Raw genomic sequence first — 22,760 nt, 5'->3', positions numbered from 1 at the left:
TAAAATTCAACTTAGTTTGATAATATTATTAAATTTAAAACTTAATTTTTCTTAAATAATTTAAGTTTGAATAACTCTGGATACACTCAACAAATTCAAACTCAATTTCACTTAAATCAAATTATATTGAGTTTATATGAACTAAATTCCATCCGACTAAACTCAAATTTAACGCTATTTGAGACTTGAGGATCGTGATATTAAATTTCTATTCCCTAAAGTCAAAGTTTCACTTCTCATCATTAAGTCTTAAGTTCCGGACCACTGCGACATGGAAGAATTTATGGACTTGCCAGTTTAGCTTCTCCGATGTTGTTTTATTGTATTTTATAAAGATCTTTTATCAACATTTGCTCAACCTATCTTTTACAAACAACAAATGACCACCTCTCCTTCAATAAATTATCTACTTTATCCTTTTTCTTTTAGGCCAAAAGACTTATTCCCACCCAAGGTATAGTGAATTCTCAAATTCTCACCAATCAACTTTTAAAAACTCAAACACCTACCTACAATTAAATTTTTTTAAAAATTTCAATTAACGTTAGGGATAAAATCATCATTTAGCAAAAAATTAAAATTTTATCATATTTATCTCCCTCATATTTAAAAACTTACATTTTCCCCCCAATCCAAGGTTTGAAAAGTAACCAAACCCTTCCTAAGGTTTGTTCCTCTTCCTCCGGCATCGATTTCTCCTTCCCCGATTGTCGATCGTCCTCCCTTCCCCTCTTATCTGTTTGTCGATCTCTCTCTATAGCCTCCGATCTCTTTGTCCCAACAAAGATGATTTTGTCTTCGTCTCTGGTCGAAGACGGTTAGAGAGGCTATAGAGAGAGATCGCAGGAAAGATAAGAGGGGAAGGGAGGACGACTGACGGCCTGAGAAGGAGAAATCGGCGTTGGAGGAAGAGGAACAAACCTTAGGGGGTTTTTGTCACTTTTTACACCTTGGGTTGGGGGGAAAATGTAAGTTTTTAAAAATGGGGGAGATAAATATGATAAAACTTTAATTTTTTGTTAAATGATGATTTTAACCCTAACGTTAATTGAAATTTTTAACATAAATTTGCTTGTGGGTAGGTGTTTGAGTTTTTGAAAGTTAGTGGATGAGAATTTTGGAATTCACTATACCTTGGGTGGGAATAAGTCTTTTGGCTTTTTTTTTATATTTAAAAAGCATTGAGAGTTAATAGCAAAGATTTATAAAAAAAAAAAAAAGGTCAAAAAAATAAGTTTAGAATTTAGTTGATAATATCTCAAACATGAAAATCATTGGATTTGCAAAGAGGTTAAATTTTTTGCTAGTAAGGGTGCTTCTCAAGATCATTAGGGGTTTTGTCAATGAGTCAAGTTGTTTTGGTAGTTGCGGCTGTGATTACGGTGAAAGAGAATATTTAAAAGGAGTAGGTTACATTTTCCATCAAAAGTTTGATCGAAAAACACTTTAAAACCCTTTGATAATATAAATTATATTTTTTAATTCAAAATAAAACTCTGTTTAAAAATGTTAAGGTTATAAGGGTAAAATAATAAATTTATTATCTAAAAGTATGAATTTAAAAGTAACATTTTCCAAATATTACCTTAACGCTTAAATATATATTTAGACTCTTTAGAGGTTTGAAAACCTGCAATTCAGTACTTGAAACTAAAACAGGATTTAAGTTGAGCTGAACTTGAACTTGGGTCAACTCAAGTTCGATTCGACTTAAAAAAATAAAGCTCCAACCTTGACTTGAGCTCAACAAGTTTCTTTTAAGTTAATTTGAGTTCAGTTCGGTTTGAAGAGAGTCAAACTTAAGTTCAACTATAGTACCAAGTTAAACTTTACTTGAGCTTGACTCAATGTTGTAGCTAAGGCGAAATTAATCAAAACAATGTTATTATAATATGTATTAGTCAAAACAACATTATTTTAGTTGATTCGAATCAAAATTTTTGAAATTTGCAAGTTTGATAAATCAAACACCTCCCAAGCTCAAGTTTGATATATAATATAAAACCTTTAAGCTTGAGCTTGACTAAGTTAAACTTGTTTCAAGCTTGTAGAGTCGAGCTTATAAACAAGTTTGAGTCAACTCGATTTGAATTTAGCCATATATAAAACCCTAGCTACTACTTTGATTAAAATCTTACCATTATTGTTGTTGCAAATCAAGCCATGTTGTAAAGAGAAGCAGAAGATGATGAGGGCTTGATACAAATAACGAACACCAAGATCAAGCATCATACAACTATCGAATATCAAGATCAAGTGTGATACAACTGACAAACATCAAGATCGATTATGATATAATTAATGGATGTTGAGATTGAGTGTACATGATACAATATCATGCCACATTGCAAACGTTGAGATCAAATCATTGAAGTTGACGATAGACATATGAGATGCAACAAAGAGGTATGACAAAGATTGAACCATGTCATGGATAAAGATTGTGAGGATAACATTGACAAGTTTCAAGCATAGACGATGAATGAGTAATTCGCAAAGATAAGGCAAAAGGTTGAAGATGGCAAGATTAGTCTCAAGACTAGGTGTGCAAGTCAAATAAACTCTCGAGATAAGTTGCCAAAAGTAAGAATGACGACTAGGGTTTAGTGGGCACATAACATAAAGAGGGTGAGGGTAAAAGAAAACGTAAAAAAGAGGGTGCTAAATAAATCTTATATCCAAATGGATTTAAATTAATTTTTATTAATTTTGGGTGATATGATAATTTTGAAAAGTGAAATAATTAGAGATAATATGACAATTTAATTTTCTAATACTATGTTAGGGTTTTTTTTTCGTTAATAGAGTTTGATTTTAGATTTTAAAAAAGTGTGATTTAGACCATTAAAAGAGTGAAAATGTGTTGTTCGACCAAAACTTCGGTGGTGGCATGTGATTTACTCTCTAAATAATAATTTGGGTTTATATGTTTTGACTATGGAATTTGCTCAATTGTGTTAAATGAAAAAATAATGTAAAAGATTTATTTATTTAATCACATATTTTGATGTTAGGATATGAATTTGTAATTAAGTGCTATATTTGTAGATGAATCTTGATTATTCCCATTTCATATGTTTTAATGTGTTTATAATTGATTTTATAGCGTGTTTGATTTTTCTATTATTTTTTTAAATTTAAGTTGTTATTGAGATTTCTTAATTATTTTTTCAATAAAATTATGTATATACATTTTTTATCTATAATTTAGGTATATCGGATTTAACTATTTTTTCTAAAGTTGTAATGTGTTTTGTTATATAATTGTAACAAGAAATGATATACATGTGTTTTTATCCATAATTCTGATCAACTATGTTGAAGAGGTAAAGAAATTTTGAAGTGTTACTCGCATTTCAAAACCTCAAGGTAATTGTTATGCATTAAAAATTCCTTCTTAAATAAACTTGTAAAACGAGTCCTAGTAATAAATAGTGATTAATAAATGAACATCATTTTAGCCTATAAGTCGTGGGACAAGCCTCGAGTACGATGTTTTTTTTCTTAAAGCTAGGGCACAAGAAATAAAGATTAATTTCACTATGATCACAATAATCATTTAACATTTCATAAATGTTTTTTATTATCAAAAAATCATTATTCTTAGAATTAATAATCATAATTGAAGTGTAAGTACTCTCTCAGTATATCAAAACTACAACGATATTCATCATGTCCTTAATCATTATATTATCCTAAAACTTACGTAAGTCTAACTCTTGCTGCTGTAAATATCGAACGGTGAAAAAGGGAAAGATCATATGATTCTTGCTTAAAGATACTTAGCAATATTATTGGTCACTTTATAATCATGAATTACCAAAATAATAACAGAACCGTAGATATAGACTATTAATTTTTTTAGTCAAAACGCGTAAAAGAGCTGTCGTTCCTCTACTGGCATTATTACGCTTACTTTCACTTTCACAACAACAAATTGATAATTATTTACCAAATCCTCTTGCTCTTTATTTTCACATAAAATATAATAATAAAAGCATTTTCGCTATTTCCCTAATTACACGGGGTTTTTGTTGTTTAATTTTATGTCATTAGTAAACCATAAATATTTATTCAAGCACTCTTGAAAATTATTTGATTAAAATTATTATTATATTTAATAAAAATAATAGATATAAATAATTATTATGTTTAGTTAAAAATTATAAAAGAATAATAATATATTATTTTACTTAAATACCTTTTGGTATAATTATTTTAAAATATTTTTTTTGCTATTTATTATATTAATTGAATATGAAATTATTTTTATCCCAAAAAATTAATAAATAATAATATAATTATAATAAAATCAAAATTACATTGATAATTTTTTAATACTTACGGTGAAAGTGGTAAATAGATTACCACTTATATTACTTATTACATCACTGTTAGTAATAGAAAATTATCGTAATATTTTATTATCGATAAATTAAATAAGATAATGTAAGTAATAAAAGATATATTATCGTATAAGTTTTCATAAAACTCCAACCAACAACCCTTAAAAATAATATTATGATAGTTTTGGTTCAGATAATATTTTATTATTAAAATTAGAAGATTGCATTAAATATAAATTATCTAAAAGATTACTGTGTATAAATTATTATAATATTTAATGAAATTTAGTTGGTATAAATAATTATTATATTTTGTTAGAGATAATAAAATAATACAAATATATTATTTTACTTAAATACTTTATATATAATTATTTTAAAATACTTTTTTTGTTACTTATTGTATTAATTGAAAATGACATTATTTTTATCTTAAAAATTTAATAAATAAAAATATAATTATAATAAAATCAAGATTATCCTAGTAATATTTTAATACTTAAACACCGTTTGGTTTGTATTATAGAAATAATATCTTGAAAATCTATCTTTTATTATTTACATTATATTCTTTGGTTTTTTAGTAAGAAAAAATTATGGTACTCTTATATTACCGATAGTGATGTGATATGTAATATAAGTGATAATTTGATTATTACCTCCATCTTAGATATTAAAATTTAATTTAATTTAATTTTTGATTTTATTTTAATATCTATCATAGGTGATGTGACATGTAATATAGGTAATGTAGGTGATAATCTGATGTGACATTTATTTTTGATTTTATTATAATTTAATTTTTATTTATTAATTTTTAGAACTAAAATACATATATAATATATTTTTAAATAATTATACATATTATTCACCTATTTTCTCTACCCAAATATAATTATTATTTATACTTATAAATTTTTACTAAATTTTATTAAATCTAGTAATAATTTATATCTAATAATTTTTTAGGTAATGTATCTTTAGGTAATATTTTATTTTTCATAATAAAATATTTCCCTAACCAAACGCCCTCTTAAAGTGAAATTACCTTATATATTTTATCATATTACCATTGTAAAAAAAATTATTGAAATATTTTATTATTGATAAACCAAATAAGGTAATACTAATAATACAAAATAAATTATCACAGTAATCTTTGATTATTTCTAAGCAAACGTTTTTATATATACAAATAATAAACTTAAATTTGTATATAAATGATAACATATTATTATATAATTAAATATTTTTATTTTAAATTATTAAATTATTAAATTATTAAGTCATATAATAATATAATAATATTTATATATAAATTTATATTTATTATTTATATACATAATTTTACTGCTGATAAAATAAATCTCTAGTTTTTCACATTTATTGACTTAAACTCGAGTCTTGAGGGTTGATGCCAATAATTTTTCATCGGCTTTTGAATGGTTCCAGGCCTCACATTTGTTTCTCTTTTTCTCTTATTTTTCAGTTGCCTTTATCGTGATCCTTCACGTTCTCAACCTTTGACTCTGCCTCACGTCACGCCTCATCGGTTTGCAGTCGTACCCCAGCGTCAACTCAATTCATATTAATTATAAACATTTAATTTAATTTAATTTAATTCATGTTAAATAAAATATTTGACTTGAAAAAAATAAAAATTTAGTAAAGGTTTTCTTTATATGTGGTTAGTTTTGAAGCATACGCGCTTACGTTTGTCTTTTTTTATTTTTTATAAAATGAAAATTAGTATTTAAATATAAGATAATTATGAAATAATTTTAATTAAAAGTGGAGTTGGAAATGAGGTGGTGATAAATAGAAAGTATTCAGAAGAAAAATACTTATCGCATGACACATGCGGTTCCAGTAAAAAGAGAAGGGAGGAGGAGGCTTTTATGTGCACTGGAAAATAATAATAAAAATAATTAAAAAAAAAAAAGGGCTAACAGACAAACCCAAAATAAAAATTATAGTAATAAGACAAACACAACGCAAAGGAGGCAAGGCTCAACTGCCATAGCTATAAGAAGAAGAAGGAATTGCAGTTTTAATTCTTCATTTCTGTTTGTTCTCAATTGTTAACCAATTACACTCTCTATAATCAACAGCAATTTTACCGGCAGGAATTTACAGGTGTCGGTTAACTCCATTTCTCGCGTTTATAATTTCATTGCCCTCAACAGTTTCGTCATCTAGGAGTGGAATTTCGTTTGTTGTTATCGATCATTTGACAAGGTCAGTTCTTCGAAATCTGGTTATGAATTTATTTTTTGTATTTTTTTCTGGAGAAGAGATCTGATTGCGGTTCTTTTTATTTGAAACTGACGGTTTCAGAATAATAATTTTAATTTTATTTTGGTCGAATTATGGTTTTTAATTGATTAGGGATTTTATTTGTCTAGTTTAGGTTGGCGAAAGAACTTTTCAGCAGTTGCATGAATTGATTTTTTATTTTTTTTTATTTTGCAGTGAACATTTGGTGAAGTGAAGTAACTGCTATAAGTTGTTAAAAAATTTGTTGCGGCTAAGCAGGTACTTTCACTACCAATTAGAAAATTGCAATTGAAAATGGAATGGAATGTGTAATTTTCTTTTCCTTTCTTTTTTGGAATGATTGACTATTGTGAGGAAGTTGTATAAATATGAAATAAAGCTTCGGATGTTTTTGAATTTGTGCCATGAATTGGAACTAGATAGAATTGGGAATGTTTTTGAATGGATTGACATCTTTAATATTTGTTGCTTATGAATATAAATTTAAAACTCTTTTACGTTTGTAAGCATAGCATGAAAACAATTCCAACTCATATATTTATTACAGGCTTAAAATTATGCAGTTTTTGGATCAAATTATGATGACTGTGGCTTTATTTCCATTAGACTTTAAGTTGCTTATCAAATGGATGCATGAAATTATGAATTAAATTTCATATGGAGTTTGCTTTTTTTAGTTTTTTTGTTGGCTTGTTTAAGTGTTTTTTGGGTTTGATTCTTACATGAAACTTTTATACTGGCTTGTGGATAGCTTATGAGGGTGGCCAATGAGTGTCTCATAATGATAAGGCTCAGGTGGGACCATTGCCGATGGGCACCCCCGATAACAAACTATCTGAGTTTCTAGACGTAGTGAGATCCTGGATCCCTCGTCGGGGTGAGCCTGCAAATGTGTCAAGAGATTTTTGGATGCCGGATCACAGCTGTAGGGTATGCTATGAGTGTGACAGCCAATTCACTGTTTTCAACCGTAGGCATCATTGTCGTCTTTGTGGACTAGTCTTCTGTGCCAAGTGCACTGCAAACAGGGTTCCTGCTTCATTTGATGAGTCAAGGATTAGCTGTGAAGATTCAGAGAGGATTAGGGTTTGTAATTATTGCTTCAAGCAATGGGATCAGGGGATAGGAGCAGTTGATAATGGGACCGCCCATGTGCCCAGTCCTGGTCTCAGCCCATCACCATCTGCTACAAGCTTGGCCAGCACCAAGTCCAACTGTACTTGTAACAGTAGCAGCTGTACTGTTGGTTCAACTCCTTACTCAACTGGACCTTATCAACACGTGCCATACACATCTTGCATTAGCCCTCGACAGTCTGCACAAATGGATCCTCCTACTGTCGAGCAGGAGAATCTAGCATCTGTGACAAGCAAAAGCCCAGATGCTGCTATATTGTTTGATTCCGCTCCTAATCAGTTTGGCTTCTGCATGAACAGGTAACTATTTTGTTGCATGATTTACTTTTCTGAGTAACTCACAAAGCAATATCACCCATGAAGTTTTAAGCTCAAAGTTTGTTCTGTTTCTGTATGAATGCTCTTGTTAAATGGTTGTCTAAGTGTGGATGGGAAACCATTTTTTTTCTTTTCTAGGTGTGGGTTGGAGACATGTGACAGTGTCAGATTCAGACGGTGCTCTTTTACTTAATGTTTATTTTGCTTTTATTTACCAATGCTGTCTTGACTGTAACTTAATCTGTCATCTGTTGCTTCTTTTCATCCGTGCAGGAGTGATGATGAGGATGACGACTATCATGTTTATCATTCAGATTCAGAGATGAGGCATTATTCTCAGAGCAGTGACTATTATGGTGCTGTCAATATAGATGAAATTGATCACACTTATGGACCACATGAAGTGCTACCTGAAGGAGAGAACACCAGTAGAAAAAATTTAAGCTGTTCACAGTTATCTGAGAGTTTTGATACACAGGGTACGGAAAAAATAAAGGAGCTTCGAGAAGATGACAGTGGTGATTGTGAAACTCCTTTATACAATGGGGAGGGTGCCAACAGTGCACCTGTGGATTTTGAGAATGAGGGGCTGCTCTGGATTCCTCCAGAGCCTGAGGATGAAGAGGATGAGAGAGAAGCTGTGCTATGTGATGATGATGATAATGATGAGGGTGCAACAGGGGAGTGGGGATATTTACGCACTGCCAACAGCTTTGGTAGTGGGGAGTGCCGTAGTAGAGATAAGTCGAGTGAAGAGCATAGAAAGGCCATGAAGAATGTGGTAGAAGGGCATTTTAGAGCTTTGGTATCTCAGCTTTTGCAGGTTGAAAACCTACCTATGGGTGACGAAGATGACAGAGAGAGTTGGTTAGAAATAATTACATCTTTGTCATGGGAAGCTGCAACACTTCTTAAGCCAGACACAAGCACTAGTGGAGGGATGGATCCTGGAGGATATGTGAAGGTTAAATGTATAGCTAGCGGACATCGTAGTGACAGGTAATATAATAGATATATCGAGAACTTGTCTATGAATGTATCTACAAATGCAGTTGTGCACTCATTTGGGATGTTATTTTGATGTACTGGTTTTAGAATGGTTGATATTTTGATGGCTTGTGCCTACTTATAATTCTGTGTTATTAAAATTTTTTGATAGCTAATAATTGATTGTACAAATACTTCTAAGATGTGGCCTCATTTTTAGGAAATGAACATAATTGAATGTTGAATTGCTAGATTTGTCCTCCTGTTGCTGGGACTTTTTTGGTGGGGCAGACAGTTCTGTTGCGTTCAAAAGATGTTTTAGATTTGTCGTTCTGTTCTTGCAACATGAATTAGATTTTTTTGGGTCTGACACAATTCTCCAAATGCATCTTACTGGCAATATTTTCCTTCACATCATGGTCAGCTATGATGTGAAGTCCATTGTACTACATAATACTCGAATATTAATTGTTGCTGTAGTGAACTCTCATGTATGATATGTAACTCTGAAGCAGCTGGGTGGAGATTGCAAAGAAGAGTAGGTTCTTTTCTCTATAAAAATTTAAGATAGATCTGAATGGTTAACAGCAAATGTGCTGCCAATGTCACTGCTTTGCATATAATCTTTAGAATGTTGTCTTAAAATTTTTGTGTTTTTTTTACAGTCCACCAAAATTAAAATTATACTGATGGGATTCTTATTTTTCTTTTCTAGTATGGTGATTAAAGGAGTTGTTTGTAAGAAAAATGTTGCCCATCGGCGAATGACATCAAAAATAGATAAACCACATTTTCTAATCCTTGGAGGAGCTTTGGAGTATCAGCGTGTCGCTAACCACTTGTCAAGTGTGGATACTTTGTTGCAACAGGTTTATATTTTTTACCATTCCTCCACTTTTGGTTTTGTAAAAGTATTACATTGAGTCTGTTGATTTCTAATAAGGAACCAAACCATAGGTGACAATCCTTTAATCACACACTGTTTGCCACATCCAGAAGCTGTAAGTCATAATATTTGTATTTATGGGCTCCTTTCTCTTTTCCAGGAAATGGACCATTTGAAGATGGCTGTTGCAAAGATTGCTGCTCATCACCCCAATGTTCTTTTGGTAGAGAAGTCAGTATCCCGGTATGCACAGGAGTATCTTCTTGCAAAAGACATATCACTTGTTCTGAATATTAAGAGGCCACTTTTGGAGCGTGTAGCTCGCTGCACTGGTGCACAAATTGTCCCATCAATTGATCATCTCAAATCACAGAAATTGGGGTATTGTGACATGTTTCACGTGGAGAAATTTCTTGAAAAACATGGTAGTGCAGGACAAGGAGGTAAACAATTGATGAAGACACTAATGTTCTTTGAGGGTTGTCCCAAGCCCTTGGGCTTTACTGTAAGTCTTGCTGCATTTACTTGCAATTTATGCAAGCACTGTGGTTTTGATTTTATTCTGATATATTTGAGAAAACTTGCCAGTGTATTGGTGTTCTATAGGACTCTTATTTGAATTTCATGCATGGAATTTTATACCATTATTTGTTACACCAAAAAAATTGCGGTCAATTTACATATATAATGCAGCAGAGATTAAGAGTAGTATGCAATCACATTAATTGCTTAAAGTAATTTTCTATATGTGATATTGGTTCTTCAGTGTCTGCTGATGCTCCAAGTGTATTTAAGTATTACTGTAGATCACCTTAGTCACCCCTTTGAATTATTTATAGGGCTATCATTTTCAGATTAAAAAGTTGTGAAAAGAATTAAGATGGCCTTATTGGTTTATTTCGTTCAGATTTTGCTGAGGGGTGCCAGTGGTGATGACTTGAAGAAGGTGAAACATGTGGTGCAGTATGGTGTTTTTGCAGCTTATCACCTGGCTCTGGAGACATCATTTCTGGCTGATGAAGGTGCTTCACTTCCAGAGCTCCCCTTGAAATCTCTGATAACTGTTGCATTACCCGATAAGCCATCAAGCATTGATCGGTCCATTTCCACAATACCTGGCTTTATGATCCCTGCCACTGGAAGGCCATCAACTCATCAACCTATTAGTGAATTACAGAAATCCAACAAAGACCTTATTTCAGATGGAGTCTCAAGCATCAATTACGATTCTGTGTCTAAATTGAAAGGAGTCAACTCAACTTCCTTATCTGAACCTTCTGCAGGCTCTATTGAAGCTGCTGCTTTCTCTGTTTCCTTATCTCCTACTGGGAAGAATATCTCATATTCTTACCACATTGATTCCTCACCCAAACATGCCTTTGAGGAGGAAAATAAAGTGGTTCCTAAAGAACTTGTCAAGGCTAAAATACTGGACCCTGGAGGAATTGCTCTGGATGATCATGCAGTTTCTAGTGGTTTTGGCACCTCAGACATATCAAGACAAGATGATGGTTGCAATATTGTGCACGTTAATCCCTTGGCAACTCCAGAGTTGTTGTCCAAGCAAGATAATGTTAATAACAATGAAGAGATAGGATCTTCAAAGGAAGAATTTCCTCCCTCTCCTTCTGACCATCAGAGCATTTTGGTGTCCTTGTCAACACGCTGTGTATGGAAGGGAACTGTTTGTGAACAGGCCCATCTTCTACGAATCAAATATTATAATAGCTTTGATAAGCCTTTGGGGAGATTTCTACGAGATCATTTGTTTGATCAGGTTTTCTTTTCTTTTTTGTTTTTTTAGTCATAATTATTGTTATAATCTTTTCCTGAAATATATTTTTATCCTTTGGCAATTTTGTTGCTGTCAGTTGAGTTTGATCTGCTTTGTCTCCTTTGTTAGAGCTATCGTTGTCGTTCATGTGACCAGCCATCAGATGCTCATGTTCATTGTTACACTCATCGACAAGGTAGTCTTACAATATCTGTTAAGAAACTCCCAGAGTTTCTCTTACCAGGAGAACGGGAAGGAAAAATTTGGATGTGGCACAGGTGTCTGCGGTGTCCTCGAACCAATGGGTTCCCTCCAGCTACTAGGAGGGTTGTAATGTCTGATGCTGCCTGGGGTTTATCCTTTGGGAAATTTTTGGAGCTTAGCTTTTCTAATCATGCTGCTGCAAGCAGAGTTGCAAGTTGTGGTCATTCGCTTCACAGGGATTGTCTCCGGTTCTATGGGTATGCTTTCTTTTGAAGAATGTATACACTGCACGCATGAAGCATATCAAGCTTCTTTCAATATATTGTTTAATATGCATCAACTACTTGAAAACATGCCTACATTGAGGATTGGTCCATTGTCTGTGCATATCGTATGTTCAATCTGTCACTGGTGTAAAAATATTATTAAAGAAAAAAGGGGACCTTTGACTCTCCTGTATAAGGTGATGTTTTTATATCGTTTGACATGGGTATGAAACGACTATGAGTATCTTTGATTTATGGGGAAAATGCAATTAGCATGCTTGGTTGCATGACTGCATAGTTTGGTTATGTGATCTTCTAGACTCTACCTGGAAATTTTTAGGTTGAAGTGACAAGAAGTTATTACCTAGGAAACAACATTATTTAGAACAAAAAGGCATACAAGAAAAGGCAAGCTGTCCCAAGAACCCAAAGACAACAAAAACCATACAAGATGAAATGACTACCTGTCTAGGCAGTTTAAGGTGAACACTGAAGTAAAGTTTTTTTGCTAATGAAAAAGAAAAAAAAAAAAGAAAAACCGGAAGAGTTCCAGAACTCTGAAGTAAATTTGCCAGCAAGTTTTTGCTTCTTTTGTCCAGAAAATTTCCTTGATGGTAATTACTAACATATAGGCCAGATAATGATGTATGAAGAAAATATGATGTGTTGTATGACATAATAAAGATTGTTAATTTTTGAAAGGACTCCAACGTATTGGTTGAAGCACCAAAGGGCTTAAGAACCAGAAGAGACAACTGTATTCTTAATTGTTGTCTAAAATAGTTGTCATATTTACAGTTTTGGGAGAATGGTTGCTTGCTTCCGCTATGCTTCAATTGATGTTCATTCTGTTTATCTTCCACCATCGAAGCTTGAGTTCAACTATGATAATCAAGATTGGATTCAAAAAGAAGCAAATGAGGTACAATGATTACAAATACTATTTTTAGTTTTAACCAGCAGTTGTAAATTTTTGCAATGCTTATGAGATCTATTTTCTTGCCTAATAGGTATTTAGCAAAGCAGAATTTCTATTTAATGAAGTGCATAATGCTCTACATCAGATTTCAGTGAAAATAGGGGCAGGTTCAAAGGATGGGGGCATGAAAAATGAATCAAGACTTCCTATCTCAGAATTGGAAGAGATGCTGGAACGGGATAAATCAGAGCTTAAGGTACTGGATTGGATGCTGCTTAAAATCAGACATCAGATCGTTGCTTAAGATCATCTATCCTTAGGCTACATTTTGATATTAAACTTTTAGTTTTATATGCGAGTATGTTATTCATATCTTAGTGATAACTAGGCAAAACCTGTTTCTTGTTGCTGCAAAAAAGATTCTCCATGAGATGAAGTTTCATTCCTTGAATTCCCTATTTCTGATAGCTGTATGTAATTTTTTAGGAATCTTTGCTGAAAGCGGTGTGCAAGGATGTAAAACTTGGCCAACCTGCAACTGATATTCTTGAGATCAACAAATTAAGAAGGCAGCTACTTTTCCATTCATATGTTTGGGACCAGCGCCTGATACATGCAGCCAGTTTATGTAGCAACAGTAGTACCACAAAATTCAAAGAGAAGCCAGTCAGTTTCATAGAGAAGTTTGCTGAGGGGAATGTGACTTCCAAGCCGGATAAAGGCTTTAGTAGTTGTGACTCTGTACTTCAGGACAAAAAGCCTTATATATATTTTACTCAAGGAGGAGTTTCTGGTGACATTAGTGAGCCAGATGGAGTTCACAAACAAATTGGTGTAGATCAAGACCTAAATTTCAAGAATGAGGCAGAGCATTGTCCAAGTGTTGGCAATAAATCTAAAATACAGGAATCTAGGAGAATTGTCCGACGATCTTTATCAGAGGGAGAGTTTCCTGTCATGGCCAATTTATCTGACACCCTTGATGCAGCATGGACTGGTGAAAATCACCAAGCAAACATCATTGCTAAAGAGAATGACTGTTCTCTTCCTGCCCCTGCCTTGTTTGGTTCCTCAACTATGGTTAATTCAGTATCAATGAGTAGTATCAATCAAGGTGGGTCTGAAGTGTTACCTACTCATAGCTCTGTATTATCTTCCAAGACAACTGACCATGAGGAATACTGCAAAAGTTGGGTTGGGATGCCTTTTCTGAAATTCTATAGTTCATTTAATAAAAATGCTTTACTTAATGCTCAAAAGCTTGCTGTTGCGGAGTACAATCCTACATATGTTTTGTCATTTTGGGAGTTTGAACGGCAAAGTGGTGCTAGGTTGCTTCTACCTGTTGGTATTAATGACACTGTTGTGCCTGTCTATGATGATGAACCTACTAGTATTATAGCATATGCACTTATCTCATCGGATTATCATGTCCAGATTTCTGAGTCTGAGAAACAGAAAGATGCTGCTGATTCTGCATTTTTTGATCCAGTGAATGTATCCTCAAGTTACACCTCTGATGATGCCTCTTTTGATAGTTTTAAAAGTCTTGGGTCAACTGATGAGAGCATCTTAACAATGTCTGGGTCTAGGAGCTCCCAAGTTTTGGATCCACTGTCATACACAAAGGACTTGCATGCCAGAATTTCTTTTACAGATGATGGCCCTCTTGGTAAAGTAAAGTACACAGTTACCTGTTACTATGCTAAGCGATTTGATGCCCTGAGGAGAATATGCTGCCCTTCTGAGTTAGATTTCATACGATCTCTAAGTCGTTGTAAGAAGTGGGGGGCCCAAGGTGGAAAAAGCAATGTCTTCTTTGCAAAAACCTTAGACGATCGATTTATTATCAAACAAGTTACAAAGACAGAGCTGGAGTCTTTCATCAAGTTTGGGCCACATTATTTCAAGTACTTGTCAGAGTCTATTGGCACAGGAAGCCCAACTTGCCTGGCAAAGATCCTAGGTATTTATCAGGTATAATTCTTTCTTTTTGCCACCACATCATTTAATACCTATGATAAACAATTCAAGGAAAATCTCCAGAGTGTAACATTCAATATCCTTAAACCATCTTCTTCTTTAAGTCATGTTTTGGGAATTTGCTCTCATCAGATGGTTTAGTGAAATAAATATTTGTCTAGTTTGCTGCACAGCTTGGTGCTTTAACCATTCCCCATGAGCCTTATATACGAGCCACATGTCATGTGTACCACATCTAATGCATGTTAATATAAACAGGTTATAGGGATAAAATTAACATTTCTCTGATGGTGAGACGTTGACTGTATTATTACTACTAACAAATAGGATTAAATTTTTTTTCAACTGCATTACGCTAGCTTTCACACCATTTATTTCTGATGTCAATTCAAGCCAGTTTTTGTGTTGATGCAACTCTTATGTTAATTTACTTTGTTGTCTATTGTTGGTTTTCTGTTAAAGGTTTCATCAAAGCACCTCAAAGGAGGGAAAGAAACGAAGATGGATGTTTTAGTCATGGAGAATCTTCTTTTCAGGCGCAATATTACTCGACTATATGACCTCAAGGGTTCTTCCCGATCACGGTATAACCCAGATACAAGTGGGAGTAATAAAGTTCTGCTAGATCAGAATTTGATTGAAGCAATGCCAACTTCTCCAATTTTTGTGGGAAACAGGGCAAAGCGACTGCTAGTAAGAGCTGTCTGGAATGATACTGCATTTCTTGCTGTAAGCTGGAATTGATTGCTTGACTTGATACTGCATAGACTTTATGTTTTCAGTGCCGGCGTATTGGATGAGATACAGGATTTTATTCTTATTGTTGTTTCCATTATAATTTTCCTTTGCCACTAGAATAAAAAACTGGTATATCTGTTGTTAGAGTAGGTAATAATGATATTGGGAAGGTGAATTTGGTATTGTTTTGAAACACCATTTGTAGTTGTTGTCATCTATTTGTGTTCATTTTCCGATTTTGGAAGGTGGAGAATTGTTGGAGAAATCTTCCGTGCCTTAATTTTCGTCTTCCCAGTGGCCATCTATAGGATTTAGTCTCCTCTAATGCATTGCAAAACTGCTAATGTTGCTCTTTATATTTGAGTTGCTTTATTTTTTTTGTGACATGTTGTTGTACACGTGGTTGCAGTCAATTGATGTGATGGACTACTCGTTACTGGTTGGTGTGGATGAGGAAAAGCATGAACTGGTGATTGGGATAATTGATTTTATGAGGCAATATACATGGGACAAGCACCTAGAAACTTGGGTGAAGACCAGTGGGATCCTTGGTGGACCCAAGAACACATCTCCGACTGTTATCTCCCCGCAACAATACAAGAAGCGTTTCAGGAAAGCTATGAGCACATATTTTCTGATGGTGCCGGATCAGTGGTCACCCCCTATGATCATTCGCAGTGAATCCCAATCAGATATCTTTGAAGAAAACTCACAGGGCACTTCCTCCCTCGATTCATAACGTAAAACCCACATCCTATGTTCCTTTTGCCTGTATATGTCAAAGATGTAAGTTAAATAGGAAAAACCCCTATTCTATTTCTTTCTTTTCATTGTAACCCCTGTTCTATTTTTTCTTTTCATTGTAATTTCTTTTTCCATGCCTGCTTAGTTTTATTTATTTATTTTTTAATATGTCCAGTGGTGTGATAATTTTTTTGTTATCAGCAGGGTAAAAATGGCTCTTTAAAGCCAACAATTTTTTTCTCACCAGGGACAGTGGCGGTGGATTTTCTCTGGAGTTACTGTACAATTCAATAATCTGTAGATTTTGTTAGCGTACCCACACAGATATGCGCACAGTTTATTTTTTAAGTAGTTAATGTTGTCAATGTAGTCTATTATGGGTTTAGTTCAAAAGTCTCCAGTCTTTCACCTTGGTGATTTCTGATTCAAGAGAAGGTTGCCACACGGTTTTCAACAGAGGAGGATTTATGTTCAGTTAGGGCATGAACAGATGGAGCGTTTTCAAGATGCCGAGAAATACCCAAATTGATGGGCGGTTTTGAGACCTATCACAGTGTTATTCTTTTGTAATTGTTTTGTATCAAAAATAGTAGGCAGTCAAGGAAGAATATGACTGATATCTCAGGAATAAACCTTGAAATGTGAGTTTGTACAACGATGTTCCCTAGAAAAACTGACATTCATAATTTGCAAGGACTTTACAGAAAAGCTGAGTTTGTCACATATTTTTTTTAACATTGTCTTTAAATTTTGCAGTATTTATATAGAAATAGCTTCGCGGCTTTTATTCTAGAGACTTTACAATGGTACGGTGTATTCAAAATGAAGTGTTGTTACTTCGCGGCAGAGTCAGAGAGACCTAATGACTGATTCCAGTCATGTGGCCATAAAGTCGTGGGATCCTCGCAAACACAGAATGCGTGCAAGATTTGTCTTCACCCCCAACTCCGGCTAAGCGCAGTGAGACTCAAACCTTACAATTTCAATTCTTGAGTGTGAATTCAGGCCTGGCGAAACTTTAGCCTTGCACATAAATGGCCAAAAGACTTGTTCCCACCTAAGGTTTGACCTATTCCCAAACTGCCATTCATAGAGTTTAAAAAACTCAATTATTCATAAAATTCTATATTAAATTTAAGAATAAAATCGTTATTTAATAAAAAAATTTTAAAACTAAAATTTTATTTCATTTCCCCTTTCACTTTTAGTTTAAAAAATTCATTAATTTTTTCTCTATAGTTTTAAAAAGTTATATTTTTCCCTCTAAGGTTTAATTTTTTTAGTTACCACTTTCTGGCAAACTTTATTGTCTCCAACCGCATTCTCTCTCCCTTTTTATTTCTGTTGTCTCCCTCTCTAGTTGTTTTCGTCAGAGACGAAGATGAATCATTTTTGTTAAATAGATAAAATATGAATAGTCTTTGTTTGAAAAATGATGACAAGATGAAGACAACCAAGGAGAGAGATGACAAAAACCAAGAGGGAGAGAGAATTGATTTTGTTACTATTATATCTTTATTTATTAATTTTTTAAGATAAAAATAATCTTATTTTCAATTAAAATAATAAATAACATGAAATATATTTTCTAATAATTATATCTAATAATATTTAAGTAAAATAATATACTAATATTTATTATTTCTAATCAAATAAAATAATTATTTATACTTATATATTTTTATCAAATTTTATCAAATATAATAATAATTTATATATAATAATTCTTCAAATAATCTATCTTCAAAATAATTTTTTAATTTTAATAATAAAATATTATCAAAATCAAATGTGCTCTAAGAGTTAAAAAAATTGACCCTTAAAAGTTTTTAATAACAAAAACCTCTTTTAACAATTCTGAAATAACAATACAACAATATTATATATATAGATTTTTGAGTATACAATTAAATATACAGATAATACATCATTATATAATTAAAAGTTATTTAAAATCACCTAATTATATAATCACATATTATTTATATAATTAATTATATATTCAAAAATATGTTGACAATTTTATTGATAACAAAAACCACTATTTTGCTAATAAATCAAAAGCGATCCATCAAAACATATACACGGTCAGAAGTCAATGATATCTCGAAATGAATATTTGCCATTTCATATAGGGGAAGAAAATTAAATAGAGAAAACGTTCTCTCAAAAGCAGCCAAAACACAAGAGCTATAATGCTTCAGGACAGCTATTCAGAAATTGGGCAAATAGTACACAAAAATCACAAATTTGTGACACATTGGGTTCTTGCAAATCCAGTGATACATACAAGAACATAAGAGGTACACACGGGCTCTGGAATAGGAGCTGAAATTGTCTAAAATGTTCAGTCCTTGACATCAGTAACACCATCAGTAGAGATCTGAAATCGAGCTTCTGCTTCAGCCAAACAAGGAGAGCTTATTACTTTACAGATGCGCTCCTCGCCTCTTCCCTTCCGAAGAGCAAGCCTATCATAAGCACAGAAACAGTAAAGAACCCTTCTTAGTTAAGAAGTGAAGTTTAGATGATAGAGATACAACCTTGTTGTAGAGGCATGAGCCATGATGTTTCCACCAATAGGTTTAATTTGAGGTCCGGCAAAGATTGCAGAACCATCCACTTGTGCAACTACTTGATTGGTAATCACAACAGCCACACCGAACTACAATAACAGATAATACAAAGGATATTTTGATGAACAAGTATGTTTATGTGCATGCTGCACAAGTATGATATACAGAGTATCTGATTCTACCTCATCAGCTAACTTCTGAAGGCTCCTGAGGAATTTCGCAAGATGCATTTGCCGTGCCGATAGTTCTCCTCTTCCAGAGAAATCTGTCCTGTAGAGAGCAGTAGCACTGTCTACTATCATAAGGGCAAACCTGCAGAATCCATTAATTAATAAATTTTTGCCCGAGACAGTTATCCTAAACTCAGGTTATATCCAACAAGCTACATGCATACAGTTTAGAAAAACCTCCGTAAATTATACATCGAGAAACTATAAAACGAATCACCCCTTAGCAAGGAGGATTGGACTAAACAGAAATCAATATGCTGCATTGTTATCATCACACATAACTGTTTATTTGTCAGGTTCAAAAACATGAACGTAGGTTGCCAAATGTCCTCGGGACCAACAAAGTGGCAATAAGGGAACTAAAAAATTTCACATGCTTGACACAGAAGCAAAGGTTCAATATTTTTATCAAGCCTGATTCCAATTTATAAAAGCCCAAACTCACTAAAATTTTACTAAATTTCAAACAAGAAGACAAAAGAGAGGAACTTGAATATATTCTTGATTGTGGTCACTAATGATGCAATTATACCTTGTTTCCACCATCATTGAGGCAGCTTCAAGCAAAAGCCGTGACTGATGATCAGTGTTATATGCTCTAGCATAGGCCACATTTTCCAAGACGTCAGCACCATTCAATCCAAACCTGCAGCATTTAGCAACATTCACTGTTAGTGCCACAAACTGAAAAGCGGTGATACATCTAAAAGTAGACATAACACCTGTCAGCTATTTGTAAGAGTCTCTGTGGCCTGAACGTGCCCTCAGCATCAATGTACATAGCTTTTCCCTCACCACCTCCTTGATCCAGTGGAAGCTGAAAAATCAAATGTCGAAGTGTTCCATAACTAAATTACTCGAGTAACAAATCAATGATAAGAACTTAGTGTCTCTTTGAATTCTTTTAAAGTTCCTCTAGTAAGTGATAAGACAATAATAGTTTGACAGGTTTGCAAAGTGATGGGAGGATCTTAGCTATCACAGTTGAAATCCCACTTAATACATATACATTTATGTAGTGAGAAACCGAACCACTAAAAAGCATTTTATCGGCAAAGGCACTGTTCACACCTCCAATATTGCTGATTTCTCTTTTGATTTTAGTCATAACAAAAAGTGTACAGACCTATTTCACATGGCAGTAAATTGACCAGTGTCTTAATGCCAAGGCAATAAAAAGAAAAAGGAAAGCACTTACTTGGCATGTGACACATAATGTGTGACACAACTGAGTCTTTCCAGAGCGAAACTCACCATATATCTCAGTGATAGATCCTGTCTCAATTCCCCCTGTCAAAGAATAATTACATGAGTGTTAGAACTTAGAACATCACTTGATCTGTACAATACCAACTCTCATTCCAAAATTGGTAAAAGAAAAACTCAATTTCCAAGCAGTGTTCGATTTTTAACTGGAACATGTGAACATGACCTACCTTCTAAAATTTTATCAAGCTCTCTTGAACCAGATGTCATCTGAATTATCTCAAGCCTCTGGGCATGAAGTTGGCTAGCACTGGTGAAACCCAATGGCACAAGTTTAGAAGCTGTCAGGAAGCAGACAGGCAAAAATATCTCAGTTTCAAGCTTAATGATGATAAATGCCATTGATAAAAATGAGAAGAAAACAAGAGTTAGTGTGATAAAGACATGCCTGCCTCGATGATCTTGTCAACTTTTGCCTCACTGATTCCCTTAATTTGCAGAAGTTCTTTCCTTGGGGAATAGGCAACCGATTCAACTGTGCAAAGACCTGCATCCTTAAGTTTCTTTATGTCAAGGGCAGCAATGCCTGACATCTTTAGTTCAACATTAGAGGAAACAAAAGTATTACTGAATGTACCTCATAATCAACTTTAAAACACGAAGGAGATATAAACAATCTGTAAGTAAATCAGAGATTTTATCTTAGTGTTACATATAGATGAAAATGCAATGAAGATACAGATTTAAGCTGTTACAATACATTTTAGGCAAAAAGAAAGATGGTTTATTGCATTCAAAGCACCATCCAATACAAAAAATAAAAATTAGGGTATGACAAAGAACTTAAACACTCAAAAATTTATAATCTTCATAAACAACATATAGCAATAACACACATACACACACATATAACCCACACACACACATAACCCACTAATGGACCCTTCCTGTAGCAAATGGGCAAAGAACCCATCTCTGGCTACACTTAGTATAAACTCAAGCTTGAGCAATATCCAAACACTCAAAAATTTATAATCTTGATGATAACACACACACTCACACATACTTATACCATACAAGACAACATATAAACATGTAAAAAATTTTATAATCTTAATAAACAACACACACACACACACACAAGCCATACCAGACAATAAAGGACCTTTCTGTAGCAAATTGGCAAAGGATCCATGTCTGTGTAAACTCAGTATAAACTCAAGGTTGAACAACATCAAACATGCAAAAAATCTATAATCTTGATAAACAACATATAGCGATTAGATATGAAAACTAAACACACACACAAGGACCCTTCCTGCAGCAAATTTTGGCAAAGAACCCATCTCTGGCTACACTCATTATAAACTCAAGCTTGAACAACATCCATAAATGAAAATTTTGAAATTAACAACAAAAATGTAAACACAGGAAGTTCATCAAATAGACCAAGATAACTAATAAAGAACACTTTTTTTAACAGAATGAAGAGGAACCAGTCTAGGAAAACCCCTTTTGTTGGCAACTCTAGCTAAAATTCATTATGATGGTAATACAATTTCAACAACTGATCAAGTACTGGGATAAAGAATTTAGAATGCTTAAAAAAAACCCGTCAACGAAAAACCCTTATTCATCTCAAAATATGATTAATTGAAGAAAATCATGGATTTTTTTTTATAAATAAAATTTTGATAATGTAGTTACCTGAAGCTGTTCGACAGGGAAAGGGCCATGCTGTCCCTCTTCGAGTTCCTCATTTTGTTGCTGTTGTTGATGTTGCGCCATTTTCTGGTTCCTCTGCTGCTGCTCCATCAGCTTTCAGTTTCAGATATCTCTGTTGAGCCCTAGAGAGAGAGGCCAAGAACGATGGAGGGAAATGAAAGAGCTGATGTTTTTGAAATAGAGTCAAGTGGGGCGCCAAAACAATAATGGTGGAGAGTAGCGAGAGATTGTCTTGGCAGAGAAGTTTCTAAAGAACTTAATGGGCCTTAACTTGGGCTGGACTTGCTTGGTAATTTCTTTCTTTTTTTAAAATTTTAGGCCGAGGGGAAAACCCACAGGAAGCACCCTATTCAGGAACAGCTCAAAGCCATGAATAAAGATTTTAAAAATATTTGAATCATCCATCTCGATATATGTCACTGTATCGGGATTACATAAGGTTATA

At 33.5% G+C, this 22,760-nt stretch overlaps 2 protein-coding genes across 5 annotated transcripts; one reads left to right on the top strand and one right to left on the bottom strand.

The window, feature by feature from the left end:
- Nucleotides 1-6,329: 6,329 nt before the first annotated feature.
- Nucleotides 6,330-17,313, top strand: LOC123194070 (1-phosphatidylinositol-3-phosphate 5-kinase FAB1A). Of its 4 annotated transcripts, none has more exons than XM_044607204.1 (15): nucleotides 6,330-6,584; nucleotides 6,819-6,881; nucleotides 7,375-8,059; nucleotides 8,216-8,254; nucleotides 8,351-9,076; nucleotides 9,780-9,933; nucleotides 10,111-10,455; nucleotides 10,858-11,727; nucleotides 11,854-12,185; nucleotides 12,993-13,116; nucleotides 13,205-13,369; nucleotides 13,600-15,090; nucleotides 15,559-15,825; nucleotides 16,244-16,620; nucleotides 16,783-17,313. In XM_044607204.1, the coding sequence occupies exons 3-14, from the start codon at nucleotides 7,434-7,436 to the stop codon at nucleotides 16,571-16,573; spliced, it is 5,469 nt and encodes a 1,822-aa protein (XP_044463139.1). In that variant the 5' UTR covers nucleotides 6,330-6,584; nucleotides 6,819-6,881; nucleotides 7,375-7,433; the 3' UTR covers nucleotides 16,574-16,620; nucleotides 16,783-17,313. The 4 variants fall into 4 exon arrangements, with proteins under 4 accessions (XP_044463139.1, XP_044463140.1, XP_044463141.1 ...); XM_044607205.1 differs by having other exon boundaries at nucleotides 16,780-17,313; XM_044607206.1 differs by lacking the exon at nucleotides 6,819-6,881.
- Nucleotides 17,314-18,682: 1,369 nt separating this feature from the next.
- Nucleotides 18,683-22,528, bottom strand: LOC123194379 (DNA repair protein RAD51 homolog). The gene is made up of 9 exons (XM_044607569.1): nucleotides 22,298-22,528; nucleotides 21,039-21,183; nucleotides 20,821-20,931; nucleotides 20,583-20,674; nucleotides 20,107-20,201; nucleotides 19,917-20,030; nucleotides 19,337-19,466; nucleotides 19,122-19,243; nucleotides 18,683-19,049 (listed from the first exon to the last, which is right to left on the bottom strand). Exons 1-9 carry the CDS (start codon nucleotides 22,403-22,405, stop codon nucleotides 18,926-18,928), a joined length of 1,041 nt encoding a protein of 346 aa, XP_044463504.1. The 5' UTR covers nucleotides 22,406-22,528; the 3' UTR covers nucleotides 18,683-18,925.
- Between the last annotated feature and the right edge of the window lie 232 nt (nucleotides 22,529-22,760).

This window comes from Mangifera indica, chromosome 13, assembly GCF_011075055.1.
Source record: "Mangifera indica cultivar Alphonso chromosome 13, CATAS_Mindica_2.1, whole genome shotgun sequence".
In the NCBI taxonomy this organism is placed as follows: domain Eukaryota; kingdom Viridiplantae; phylum Streptophyta; class Magnoliopsida; order Sapindales; family Anacardiaceae; genus Mangifera; species Mangifera indica.
Note: the sequence above shows the minus strand (reverse complement) of the source record. Positions and strands in the feature narration are given on the sequence as shown.

Bases quoted from the DNA above. Each gene is read 5' to 3' on its own strand.
- LOC123194070 (XM_044607206.1), top strand. From the start codon at position 7,434: ATGGGCACCCCCGATAACAAACTATCTGAGTTTCTAGACGTAGTGAGA. The intron at 11,728-11,853 runs GTTTTCTTTTCT...CTCCTTTGTTAG, and splicing joins GAGATCATTTGTTTGATCAG to AGCTATCGTTGTCGTTCATG. The intron at 13,117-13,204 runs GTACAATGATTA...CTTGCCTAATAG, and splicing joins TTCAAAAAGAAGCAAATGAG to GTATTTAGCAAAGCAGAATT.
- LOC123194379 (XM_044607569.1), bottom strand. From the start codon at position 22,405: ATGGAGCAGCAGCAGAGGAACCAGAAAATGGCGCAACATCAACAACAG. The intron at 21,184-22,297 runs GTAACTACATTA...GTTGAACTAAAG, and splicing joins TCCCTGTCGAACAGCTTCAG to ATGTCAGGCATTGCTGCCCT. The intron at 19,050-19,121 runs GTTGTATCTCTA...TGCTTATGATAG, and splicing joins GCTCATGCCTCTACAACAAG to GCTTGCTCTTCGGAAGGGAA.